At 33.5% G+C, this 12,877-nt stretch overlaps 2 protein-coding genes across 3 annotated transcripts; one reads left to right on the forward strand and one right to left on the reverse strand.

The window, feature by feature from the left end:
• The first annotated feature begins 795 nt into the window (after positions 1-795).
• LOC102620491 (aldehyde dehydrogenase family 7 member B4) lies at positions 796-6,313 on the forward strand. Of its 2 annotated transcripts, none has more exons than XM_052445022.1 (16): positions 796-938; positions 1,389-1,525; positions 2,094-2,180; positions 2,334-2,465; positions 2,632-2,704; positions 2,893-2,915; positions 3,001-3,064; positions 3,202-3,247; positions 3,396-3,576; positions 4,048-4,224; positions 4,323-4,491; positions 4,843-4,979; positions 5,122-5,219; positions 5,528-5,677; positions 5,796-5,870; positions 5,972-6,313. In XM_052445022.1, exons 2-15 carry the CDS (start codon positions 1,391-1,393, stop codon positions 5,848-5,850), a joined length of 1,527 nt encoding a protein of 508 aa, XP_052300982.1. In that variant the 5' UTR covers positions 796-938; positions 1,389-1,390; the 3' UTR covers positions 5,851-5,870; positions 5,972-6,313. The 2 variants fall into 2 exon arrangements, with proteins under 2 accessions (XP_052300982.1, XP_052300983.1); XM_052445023.1 differs by lacking the exon at positions 796-938 and adding an exon at positions 945-1,109.
• Positions 6,314-8,845: 2,532 nt separating this feature from the next.
• LOC102620202 (hypothetical protein) lies at positions 8,846-9,968 on the reverse strand. Its single transcript, XM_006465833.4, has 2 exons — positions 9,811-9,968; positions 8,846-9,562 (listed from the first exon to the last, which is right to left on the reverse strand). The coding sequence occupies exon 2, from the start codon at positions 9,547-9,549 to the stop codon at positions 9,067-9,069; it is 483 nt and encodes a 160-aa protein (XP_006465896.2). The 5' UTR covers positions 9,550-9,562; positions 9,811-9,968; the 3' UTR covers positions 8,846-9,066.
• Positions 9,969-12,877: the final 2,909 nt, after the last annotated feature.

Genomic DNA, 12,877 nt, shown 5'->3' on the forward strand with positions numbered 1-12,877 from the left:
AATATAATTTTAAGAAGAATGAAAATGCAAGTGTGACCTCTCTAAATTTGAAAATCACGTACAACCACAGGGTATGGTGATGGGCCTGTTTGATGTAATGGGAGCAAAAATGCACACAAATGGAGAGAGTCATTAAGAAGAGCATCGGCCAACAATCCAATTGGGCCCAAAACAGGAAGCCCATCTTCTGCCCATGGGACGTGATGGGAATGGCATCCGCCATTGTTGGGCTTGCGTTATAGGCTCAAAATCTTTTCATGCAGCAGGTGGGACTTGGGAGTGACGGTTTGGGAAAAGGATGCTCGATTTCTTTCTTAATTTTTTCAAAATTTTTTATTATGTGTCTTTTAGTAATAGTATATGGGTAAAATTTTATTTTTTTATTTTTTTATTTATTAACTATTAATTAATAATTGAATTATTTACTATCAAATCAGGATAAAATGATTTGGGACTTGGGAACCACAGGCAGGAGCACTTGAAGCATTTTCGGGCTTAGACATTATTCCCATCATCGGTGGACAATAAGTTCCAACAGTTATTTGAGAATTTCTCAGCCACTTGAATGATTTATCCCTTTACGTGGCATGTGAGGGCATTAGCAAATACAGAAAACCCATTGCAAATTATTTAATTAGTTAATTGAGCAACTTAGGAACACACATGGACTGATAGACGTATCACTTAGAACGCAATTTTAGGATAAAGAATTAATAATTAAAAAAAGGCATTTAAAATCAAAATAAGAATTTTTCTCATGTCCAGTGCGAATAATACGGCGACGCATAGCACGCAGACAAAACACGATCATCATGTCTCCATCTATACAAAATAATAGGAATTAGGAAACAGCCAAAATCGACGTCACTCACTCTATCATCGTCGTCATCGTAATCCTAATCAAATCCTTTAATCCTTGGCACTTCCGTTTACTGTAAGTAAGTACACGTCTCTGCCATTAGCCTTTTTGCTCTCTTTGATCTTCTTATTCAACAAGTAACCAAAACCTCTAATTCATTCCAACACACTTTCATGTGACATTGTCTTACATAACTAATCTTTTTTCAATCCTCAAAGTTCTTACAGTTTCTTTTACATTTCAAATCCAAGTACGTACGTTCATGTGTTTATGATTTTGTTTCATGTAAAAAACAATTTTTTTTTTGTCTGGGTTCTGTTTGTTAGCTGAGATAATTCGGGAAAGGAGCGTAATTGATCGTAAAGATCATTTTTTTTTAAAAATTTTTTTACAGTCTGTTAATTTCCTGATTTCTCTGAGCAGCCAAAATAGTTGTTTAGTATTTTTTTTTTTTAAATGGGTAGGGTTTGATTTTAATTTTTTATTTTTTATTTAAACAAAAAAACTCAGTATGGGATGTGACTTGCAGAGATGGAATTTGCAAAGCAAGAGTACGAGTTTCTGAGTGAGATCGGCTTAAGTCCAGAAACTCCTGGATGTTTTGTGAATGGCAAGTGGAAGGCACATGGTCCTACTGTCTCCTCTATCAATCCTGCTAACAATCAGGTTATATTTTAATCTTTATCTATATTTTTTTTAATTTGTCTGTTTGTATACTGTTTGATTATCTCATTGTGATGATCATGGCTATAATTTGATGGAAAGTGACTTATCCATTAATTTAACAGATTTGCTTGATGATTTCTTATATTCTTTCTTTCTGCAGTTAGAGATTCTGCTTAAAAAGTGGATCCTTTTTTAAAAAAAAAAAAAATTATCCCATACATGCATATCAATTTCTAACTGTAATGAGAATTATTTATTGATTTTAGGAGTAACAGATAGACAGGCCCCAAGCAAGAAGTGATAAATATACTGTAGCAAACAATATTCCCAAATTTCTTAATGCATACTGTCTATCGCATCAGAAGCTTGCAGAAAAGCACATTAATTTGTTGATGCATCTGAACTTGGTTTGAAATTCTTGCATCTGCTCCAAATAATACTCCGAGTTGTATGGAACAACTACAAAATAGACAAAATGACAGGCACTTGATTGGTGTTTATAGAAATTGTAACAATGTTTGCATTTATTAATCATTAAGCTGACAATATTTTCATGTCGTTGATTCAGAAAATTGCTACTGTTGTGGAGGCTTCACTTGAGGATTATGAGGAAGGCATGAAAGCTTGCAGCGAAGCATCTAAGATATGGATGGAAGTGAGTTTATTATTTGCTATGATATGAAATTCAAATAAATATTTCTAGCTATTGCATCTTAGAGTTCTCTTATATGCAAACATGTAATTTTTTTTGTCTCCAGCTTAGAATGACATCTCTTTGTGTTGCTAATTAGTTCATATATTTTGGCAGCTTCCAGCTCCTAAGAGAGGGGAGGTTGTTAGACAAATAGGTGATGCATTGAGAGAAAAACTGCATCATCTCGGCCGTCTTCTTTCAATTGAGATGGGAAAAATTCTTCCAGAAGGAATTGGGGAAGTCCAAGTATGTTTTCTCAACTGGATATCATTACGCACACAAATAAGGTTTTTCATTTGATGAGCATATGGACTCTTTTTTTTTTTTGCAATTAACCATCTTGATTAGTTGCAGTGCTTCAATTTCTTATGATGTAGAATACCGACTGATTCCTGTTGTTTAATATTTGCAGGAAGTTATTGACATGTGTGATTTTGCTGTGGGTTTAAGCCGGCAACTTAATGGATCAGTAATACCTTCAGAACGTAAGCTCAAACATTTAGTACTCATGTTTTCTCCAAATATAGTTTTCGTAATTTTTGGACCGATTTTGTTTCACCTTCTTTATTTTTTATGTTTAATGAATCATCAACCATTGAGAATTCCTTATTTCCCTTCGAATATTAATGGAAGTTAGTTCTGAACTAATAACGGTTACTTTCTTTGTCAACAGGTCCCAATCATATGATGTTAGAGGTTTGCTGCACATCTGTACTTTTCGCAGTTAGATTAATGCTTATGATCTATTGCCATAGTTAACATTTTTCCGTTTGCTATTCAGACATGGAATCCTCTTGGGGTAGTTGGTGTCATTACAGCATTTAACTTCCCGTGTGCTGTTCTTGGTGAGCTTTCCACCTTTATCTATCTAAAGATCCTTTAATATACTAAATCATGTGATAGATTTACTCGCTTATGGAATGGTATGTATTATGAACCATATTTTTTTTTACCGTAATTAACACTAAATATGGTTCTGTAGGATGGAATGCATGCATTGCACTAGTCTGCGGCAACTGTGTTGTTTGGTAAGTGCAGTGTCAACCTAGAAGAGAGCATATTTTATGATATGACTTACACCCCACATTGCAATATTTTTTTTTAAATAAGATTTAATTATTTGTGCATACAATGAATTCCAATTTTGGTGCTTGAATTCTGTGTTTGGGTATAAAGGAAAGGTGCTCCAACAACTCCTTTGATCACCATAGCAATAACAAAGCTGGTGTCTGAGGTTTTCGAGAGGAACAAGTTACCTGGTGCAATTTTTACCTCTTTTTGTGGTGGGGCTGAGATAGGTCAAGCAATAGCGAAAGATCCACGTATTTCTCTGGTTTCATTTACTGGGAGTACGAAGGTACTTCCATCTTTTTCCCATTTAAAAAACTATTTCCATGCTGACCATTTTTTGTGCAATATACAGTACTGGGTAGCTTCTTTCGTAACGTTTCATCCTTTTACATCCTTAACAGATTAACTCTTTAAATATGCAATTGCAAAACATACTATAGCTTCTCTATATAAAAGTTTGTTCTCAATGTCTATATAACAATTCGGGTGATTAAATGCAATTTCTTGGGGTAGACCTTCAGCCCCTCTTTTTTGTGTAAGTTATGCAGTTATTAGTTATTACATGTTCCGCAAATATTGAAATTCTTGTAGTTAATTTTTTTTCATATTACTTGACAACAGTTTGTTCTCCAAGTCTCTTGAATGTACAATTATTCGCTTAATTTGAATTTCCAGATGATGTTCAATTTACTTTAGCTCCAAGTTCATAATTTCACGAGAAATTTAATGAAGCTATTGTGTATATGGCCAACTGTAGGTGGGTTTAATGGTGCAACAAACAGTGCATCAGAGATTTGGTAAATGTTTACTTGAATTAAGTGGAAACAATGCTATTATTATTATGGATGATGCCGACATCAAACTAGCTGTTCGTTCTGTCCTATTTGCTGCTGTCGGTACAGCTGGTCAGCGCTGCACAACTTGTCGTAGACTGGTATAATGAGAACAAGATTTTCTGTTTCTTTTTCCACATCTAGTGATAATAGTATAAGAAAACCGTATGACTGAACTCTCTGTTTGCTGCTGTTGAAGCTTATTCACGAAAGCATATACCAGACAGTGCTTGATCAACTAGTTGATGTGTACAAACAAGTTAAGATAGGAGATCCATTAGAAAAAGGTACCTTGCTCGGGCCATTGCATACTCCTGAATCAAGGAAGAATTTCGAGAAAGGAATTGAGAACATCAAATCTCAGGCATGTTCTATTTTTCTCCCCTGTATTGGACCAATATTTGTACTATAAGCTTTACTTATCCTGTACAGTTTTAGATTTACTTTATTGCTGGGGGCCACATTTCTTCAAGATACTTTGAAAATTATGGACTTGATTATACATGTCTTATAGACTGAATATTTTGTATATGCCATTAACAAGCAAACCACAGAATCTAAGTTTATATCCTCATTGGTAGCACTATTGAATTTTATCTGCTGTTGTTGATTCAGACGCTGATTCAGTCATCAGATATTTCTTTTTTTCATTTAATTTCTGGTTTACCTAATCCTTGACTCAAAATTTGATATTATTAAGAATAATATTTTGCAGGGAGGGAAGATCCTTACAGGTGGTTCTGTTATAGAGTCTGAGGGGAACTTTGTGCAGCCCACAATAGTTGAGATTAGTCCAACAGCTGACATTGTTAAAGAAGAGTTGTTTGCTCCTGTCCTTTATGTTATGAAATTTCAGGTAAATTCTTCCTTGCTAGTTCAATTTCTCTGCTGAGTCCTGAAGCAGAGAGAAAGTTTCCAATAAAAGAGACTTATTTATTTGCTGTTATGTCTTAGTGCTACACATGTCCCTTACTTTAAAATATGAAATCTTTGTTCAGACCTTCGAAGAAGCAGTTAAGATCAATAATTCAGTACCCCAGGGATTGAGTAGTTCTATTTTCACCCGCAGTCCTGAAAATATTTTCAAGTGGCTAGGGTAAGTACGTTTTATCACTTCAGAGGTTTTTTTGTGGTCACATGTCTTGTATGTGTATTATTAAAATCCTCATTATCTTGTATTATTATTTTAGATTTTTGAATTGTCTTCAAGAAGTATTTCACTTCCATGCGTGGCACTATGCTACATTCTCCATTTTGATACCTTTTAGTCGTCAAATGGTCTTGATGAAACCTTACGACATATTTGGAGTTTTTAGAGCTACACATGTTGGTTTCTTGTGGGCAGTCTCCATTTGAAGTATTCCTTAGCTTTGTAAACTTCTCCCTTGTTTACATGAAATGCAGGCCACATGGAAGTGACACTGGTATTGTGAATGTAAATATACCTACAAATGGGGCTGAAATTGGTGGTGCTTTTGGTGGTGAAAAGGCTACAGGGGGAGGCCGTGAAGCAGGAAGTGATTCTTGGAAGCAATACATGCGACGCTCGACTTGGTAACCTTATAAGCGCACACACTCCTTGGGATTTTGCCTCTTTCATTTTAAAAATCTCTCTTAATTCTCTTTCGACCTTCAATGTTTCTACTGATCAATCAACTTAACATCCCTGCAGCACAATCAACTATGGAAATGAATTGCCTCTGGCCCAAGGAATCAATTTCGGCTAAGTGGAGCACATTTTGGTCAAGTATGTTAACATATTCTGGTTTGATTGAAAAATTAAAAGAAAAAAGGAAAAAAGAACTTCTAAAATTACATTTGGTTCAATCTTATGTTTCTTGATTGTAGGGTCCACAGCCATCCTTCATCCTCAGCAAAATATTTATGCTATGCTTTACAATTCACAAGAGGGCTCTGGCCAGGGACTTGCTATGCTTTAAAGCTGGGGGTTGTTGCCAATAAAAGTTGCCTACAATTAAAGGCACAGAGGGAAAGTATATGATTGCAATTCATTATGAAAAGCATCATGTCATAAACTTTGCTCTAATTCAAAGTTTTACACTCAGAAACTCCTTTCTGAGGTATTATATGAAAAGCATCTGTTCATATTTTGTTGATTATGTTGAGACTTGAGATAAGACCTTACTCTTCTCAATAACTTGGAATTGCAATAGGTTGATTTTTATCTTATTGCGTGTGTTACTTTAAGAATCACATCAAAGATCAAAGAACTTTGAAAACAATTAACAATCATCATTAAGGGAAAACACAATTCTTTTGACCATAATCTCTTATTTATGAAACTTAATTGCGTGCAAGGGAGTATCAGGACACCCTGTAATTCTAATTCAATTTCCAGGATTGAGTAGATCTATTACAATATATCATGCGTCAGAAGAAAATTGACGGCGAGAGCACGCATTTTTTCTCCTCCCCTGGTTTGGTCAACCATTTAATTCTTTTAAGTTTCTGCTTCTATAATCAGTTGTGTAAATAAGAAAACAAATTCACAATTATATTCTTTACAACTTCTCTTGGCCGTAATCTCGAAGTAATTTATTATTAATAATACAGCGTTTGCATAACTTATTTTGAAAGAAGTTCGGTCAACAATTCATCACCCCCAAACCCTGTTAAATATCTAACTCCTCAAGAAAAATGAAAATGACAGCAAAATAAAAGACAAAGAAGAATGAATCATTGGGCTTGAAAGTCCAAATAAATTAATGATTGAATATGATGATTGGGCAAGGCAAATATGAAATAGGTATTAGATATGAAGATTAGGTAAACAACTTACCACCGTGGGCAAGAAATTCGAGCTTCATTATTGGTGGATATGTGTAGAATCTAAACTGTTTATTTCAGGAAGCTTACCACCATTTTCAAGGACAGCGACTGTTATTATTATTATTATTTTTTCCTTCTTGTACGAGAAGATGATTTTGGACAAGGTTAAATGTCAAAAAATTATTTTCCTACAAAAAATTTATCATATGTCTCATGCATCTGGTCAATAATGAACAAACCATATAATAAGTTCTAATAAATGTAAAAAGAGTTGTGTTAAACGTGTACTTTAATGGCACACGTCAAAATAAAATTCTTTTACTTGAAGTATTTTCGATACTTTGAATGTAGATCAGGTCTGTATACTTATTGTCAACTACAAGGGGTCACATTTTTCATTCTCATTCTAAACTCCAATTTTTTTAAAACAATCTCCGGGAATAGTAAGAGTGATGGTAACTGGCAATGATTGAATTGTAGTGCTATTTTTAAAATAATTATAAATGAGGGGCACATAATTGAGAGAAGGTAAGTGGGGTTAAAAGACTCAAGAAAATCCAAATATCAATAAGATGACCTGTCACTGACTGAAGAGCATCAGCCACCCCCAGGGGCCAGGCCCAGCTGTTGCGTATAAAACATATCACACCAACCATGCATGCATACAAATGCATGATCCCGTATCTCTATTCTCCAGAACCCTCTCTCTGCCAAATTCAATACCAGCAGCAGCCGCAGCAAGCATTGCTGTAATTGTGTCTGCCTTTGATTATGATGTTGCTTTCTTAGTTGTCAATGTTTGTCAATCCAATGTATGCATTTCCATTGAGATTTAAGATCCAATGAACAAAAAAATTTAATATCACAAAATTCCTGTAGGCACCTGTCAAATCTTACTTCTGATCAATTATTGAGCATACTTGACACTTTCATTGTGGCCCTATCTTATCACTTTGCACTTTTTTAAAAAAAAATTTTAATCACCATTCTTGGAGTACAGAAGATTATGTAATTTATAGCATAATGTCAGAATTTAGCCACCATCTGTGCTTTTCAAGGTCATTATCTTGTCATTGTTTCAATAAAGAAAATTAAATCTTACATTTGTAATTGATGGCATCATTTTTTGATCATTTCAAATTTGGATATGCGTGAGTTAAGGATATATATAATTCGTTGGAATTTTGAGGTTCGAATTCTTTTCATCGTTCTGTGGCCCAAGAAATTATAGTTTTTCATTAAAAACAAAAAAGAAATTATCTCTGAGACAAAAAGGAGATGATCACATATTCACAAACTTATCTTTTTTGATAAACTAAATGTTGAAAACATGAAGTTCTATTTCCTATATAAAGTTATAAACACTTTGACCAATTTGACTGGTAATCCGAAAAGAAAATTATCAAGAACTAGAACGTAAAATTAAAAAAAAAAATGGATTGTGGAAAAATACCAAAAGCATTTTACAACGGCTGAAGATTTACGTCAGTGCAGTGCAAAGATCTGGAAAGAATTGGAAAGGAGTGGGCAAAATTCATGACATTTAAGCATAAAGTATTAAATACAGGCAGACAGCTCGAACACTCAAAATAATTTTGTCATATTTGTCAACGAAATAGTTTATTGTCAATTCTGTGCCTGTGACATGACATGCTCTTTCCCTTCGTTTGAAGAATCTCATGATGAAAAGGAATGCCACTAGTGGCAACTCAGCCCACCAAAGAATCAAAATCTTTTTGCGGTTGAAGCCATCTTTCACACTAATTATTCGGAAAACAGAAGATAATAAGTTGGTGGGTGTGCGGTGTGCTGGCTCATCAAGATTAATCGAATAGCTGCCAACTTTGTTGAGTATCTGCCAGATTTTGATACCATTTATGGACAAGCCAAATTTCTTTGTGATTCATACAAAAAAAAAAGGCAAAAGATTGATTGAGAGTTTGAGAAATTAAGACCAGAATTTTCACAAGAAACGAACAAGATATGTCCAAATAACATGAAAAAAAAAAAGTTCTGTATTTTCATATTAATCATGACTACGTTGATCAACATCTCTAAACCTTAAAACCCTTTTTGGCTTTCTTTTATTTTTGCGTCAATTCCATTTTTGCACATCTATTTTATTCCAAATTCCATTGTCCCAAAACCCTTCATCAACCGGACAAGCTAGGGAAGCAGCTGCCAGACCTTGTAAGCGCCTGGCCGCAAATTTCTCCTACCTTATTAGTAGGACTACTTGGAGTTGATCGTAAGGCTCTAGGAGAATCCAAGCTTCTCCTGAGAATCTGTCTCATAGCAGTTATCAAATGTATAGCAGCAGCATCCGGGGCAGGCCCTGGGGACCTAATTGTTTTGCAATAGTTCATATGCTTTGCCATTGCTTCTTCTGTGCTAATAAGTCTCTCGGTCCTTACAATCTCGTCTTTGATAACCTCTGCACACAGCCCGCAAACCCATTTGCCTTGATACCTCTCGCGAATCGTTTCAATGTATGCTTGTGTGCATTCTTCAGTTAGGCCACAGCAATCACACTTCACAAACTCGATTTCAGTTTGTGCTATGAGTTTTGTTGTTGCCGATGCTGCTGTTTCTGGCGCTGATACCACCATCGGATCGCTCACAATTGTTGCAGACATTTGCCAAATAACCCTGCAAATCAATCAATAATACCATAACTATCAATCGTCAATGAACATAAACATCTTTGTTTCTGTCTCTGGAAGCTGATTTCATTTATACTACAAACATATGAATCAAATCAATAAAACCAATCATGCCCATAAAGTTTAAATCAAATCTTTAGTACAAAAGCACAAATCTTCACACACCAAATGATCAAAGACTCCATAACCGACCATAACGACAAACAGAAAGAAGCGAGTCTTGATAAAATTTACCAGCAAAAGCAGATCGAAACAAAGCTTGATTGATTCCTTGTATCTCTCAGCCTCCTGTCTCTACTTCTGCTAGTGCTTTTGGCTCTTTGATTATTATCTTTCAGTCTCCCACTCTCCTTCTTCAAGCTTCTCTTCTTCAGCAAAAATGATCTCACACATCAAAACCATTATAAGAAGCTCTCTTTTTTATTTAAAGGACTCAGAGATATAGCAAGAACACTTGTCTAAATAACACCCAAAAGAACCCAAATCTTGAATGAAGACAGAGAACAAAAACCAAGAAATTGCTTTTTGTTTGTTGTTTCTTAAAAACTTTCTTCACACAACCTCAAAAAAAAAAAAAATATCAATTCTTCCCAAACGCGCTTTGTTTGTAATTTTGTATGATTGTTTGTGTGTGTGTGTGTGTGTGTGTGTGGAAGTAGAAGCCTTTTAAGACAGAAAGAGTACTTTTATAACAAGGAGAAGAGAATCAGCAGAAGCACAGCCCCAATCATTGAAGCTTAAAGAAGTGGACTAATAGTAAAAAATTATAATCCATGTAAGGCAACGTGTTGGTGTTATACGCTGTCAGTGAATTTCTGACCGTTGATTTTTAGATTGCCAGCTAAGCATTTATCAAGCTGAACGTGAAACCTAACTTAGCCTTCCCTGTTCTGTTTTGTAAGTTTCCTTTCTTAGATTGCCACTGTATGGACAAATGGGTTTCCGCCACGTGTTCGACAGAGACGCGTAAGTATTTCTTCGGTTCTCAAGACCAAATCCTAGATTTTTCTGCCTGAACTTCTCTAACTATTGTCTGAAAACGAATCCATAAAGTAGATTTCAGTTTCAGTCTTTCACTGCCGATTTCATCAATTAGTTGACGACAATTTATAAGATAATACAAGTAATTTAATTAAAATTTTTGTAAAAAAATTATCAATGACTTAATAAATGACATATTTTTTAATAAAATATAAAAATTTCAATAACCAACAACATATAAAATATATATATATATATATATATATATATATATATATATATATATATCATTGGTTTTAATATTTTTTGTCATTAATTTTCTAGCCAGGTAGCGGTAATTAGCTGAAAACTGCATACGTCCACAAACCACGATAATATAATAATGAGGGTTCCTCAGGCAAAACATGCTTGGTTGAATTTGCATGGAAGTTAAAAATATTCACACTCAATTAATTTATTCTATGTTTTAGTCATTCACAGGGTCACAGTACAATACTGTCGTAATAATTTATTTTATTAATATCACGTCAGAGTTATAATATTCATAGATAATTATATTTATTTTTAAAAAGATTTGGTAACATTTCCCATTATTTAAGCATAATATTTTATAAATTTAGAGTTTACTTTAACTAGTTTTTTATTAAATTAAAGAAGCAATTGATAATCCCTTATTAAGACGACATTATGAGCACTGAATTTCACTTCATATTTTATCATATCCAAAAATAAGAGAGCGTGAAGGCATGTTTATCAAAAGTCATCAATTTGCTGTTAACATTTTAATTTTTGATAATATCTCACTTGAATTTTGATAATATAATAAAAGGATTTTTAACATTCACACGTGTGTGTGTGTGTGTGTGATGATATTAATAACTCCACTTGGAAAACGTGGTCGGTGAGCGTCACTTACTCAATACAAAGACTGAAAACAAGCCGATTCCGTTTTCATTTTTAATGCGAATATGAAATGTTACACCAACCTGCACCTGTTTCTGATCAAGCTGGTGGCCTAATTCGTCCATGGCTACAGACGATATTTTAGGTTTTCAGAACTTTGCCAAAAATGTAAAGCATTGCATGGGTCCATGGAACTGGAATCAATAAGATAATAACTTGGTCCAAAATTTGCGTCCAATAAAAGGTAATATACTCTCAAATTATTTGAGGATATATAAAATATAAGCTCGACTTAAGTTAAAGTTGTAAGAGTTTATATTAATATGATAGATCGAATTGTTTGAAAATCCATGCTCAGTAAAAGTGGTTTATGTATACTATCAAAATATTTTAGGGAGAAAATTTGTCGGATCTCAATAAAGTTAAAAATTTTTCATATGTGACAAAATATAATTGATATTTACATCGGAGCAAAGAAGGACAAGTAGTAATTAGTAAGCTTTTTAATCCTTTTTTTTTTCTTAAAGCAAGGGGATGATGGGCAAAACCGGATTTGAATTTTCAACTCCATATCTTTCCGGAATTTGAATTCACATAACAAGTTAAATAAAAAAACTTAAAACTACTTGATCAAGCCTTTGAGAATACATAATTACGATTGAATTGTGCTACATTGGCTACTTTAACAAAGTTACTTTTAGAATGCAATTTGATTCGCTCAATTCATCTGATCTCTAGATTGGATTGAAAATTAAAAAATCTATAATCGGTGGATTGAATATGGATTTACAGAAGTAAATCCATAAAATACAAAAAGTTTTATTTAGTTAAAAAATAAAATTTGTAAATGTGGCATTAGTGCTTACCAATAAATAAATAAGTTAAAATATAGTTACATTAACACCATATTATATTATATCCAATGATAATATGAAATAAAAATTAATTAAATAAACAAATATATCTTCCTAAACATTTAATTTCATGTTTCTAAATAATGAGATTTTTTCTTTTTCTGTGTTATATTTTGAAACTTTTACTGTACTTTTTAATTTTTTAAATAATTAATTTATTTAAATCTTATTCAATTTTGAATTTGATCGGTAGTAAAAATATTTCTATATTAATTCTTTATTTTATTAGTTTATGGATTTGACAGAATTAAAAACTTTTAATCCGCAAACCCATCAACAAAATGATAGATTGGATATGGATTGGTCAAATCTGCATTAGATCCGCAGATGTATGGATTGGATTTAGATTGAATTTCGTCAATCCACGAATCGGATTGGATTGAAACTTTATAATTTACAAAATCATGAATCGGATATGGATTAATGTCAGATCCACAAAATCTGATTTGCAATATCCCTAGTTACTTGAGTTTATAAGTAAGATAGGCTCCAAGATCTACCCC

Source organism: Citrus sinensis, chromosome 7, assembly GCF_022201045.2.
Source record: "Citrus sinensis cultivar Valencia sweet orange chromosome 7, DVS_A1.0, whole genome shotgun sequence".
NCBI classification, from domain to species: domain Eukaryota; kingdom Viridiplantae; phylum Streptophyta; class Magnoliopsida; order Sapindales; family Rutaceae; genus Citrus; species Citrus sinensis.

Coding starts and splice junctions, on each gene's coding strand:
- LOC102620491 (XM_052445022.1), top strand. CDS start 1,391: ATGGAATTTGCAAAGCAAGAGTACGAGTTTCTGAGTGAGATCGGCTTA. Junction 2,705..2,892: donor ATCAGTAATACCTTCAGAAC/GTAAGCTCAAAC, acceptor CTTTGTCAACAG/GTCCCAATCATATGATGTTA. Junction 2,916..3,000: donor CCAATCATATGATGTTAGAG/GTTTGCTGCACA, acceptor TTTGCTATTCAG/ACATGGAATCCTCTTGGGGT.
- LOC102620202 (XM_006465833.4), bottom strand. CDS start 9,549: ATGTCTGCAACAATTGTGAGCGATCCGATGGTGGTATCAGCGCCAGAA.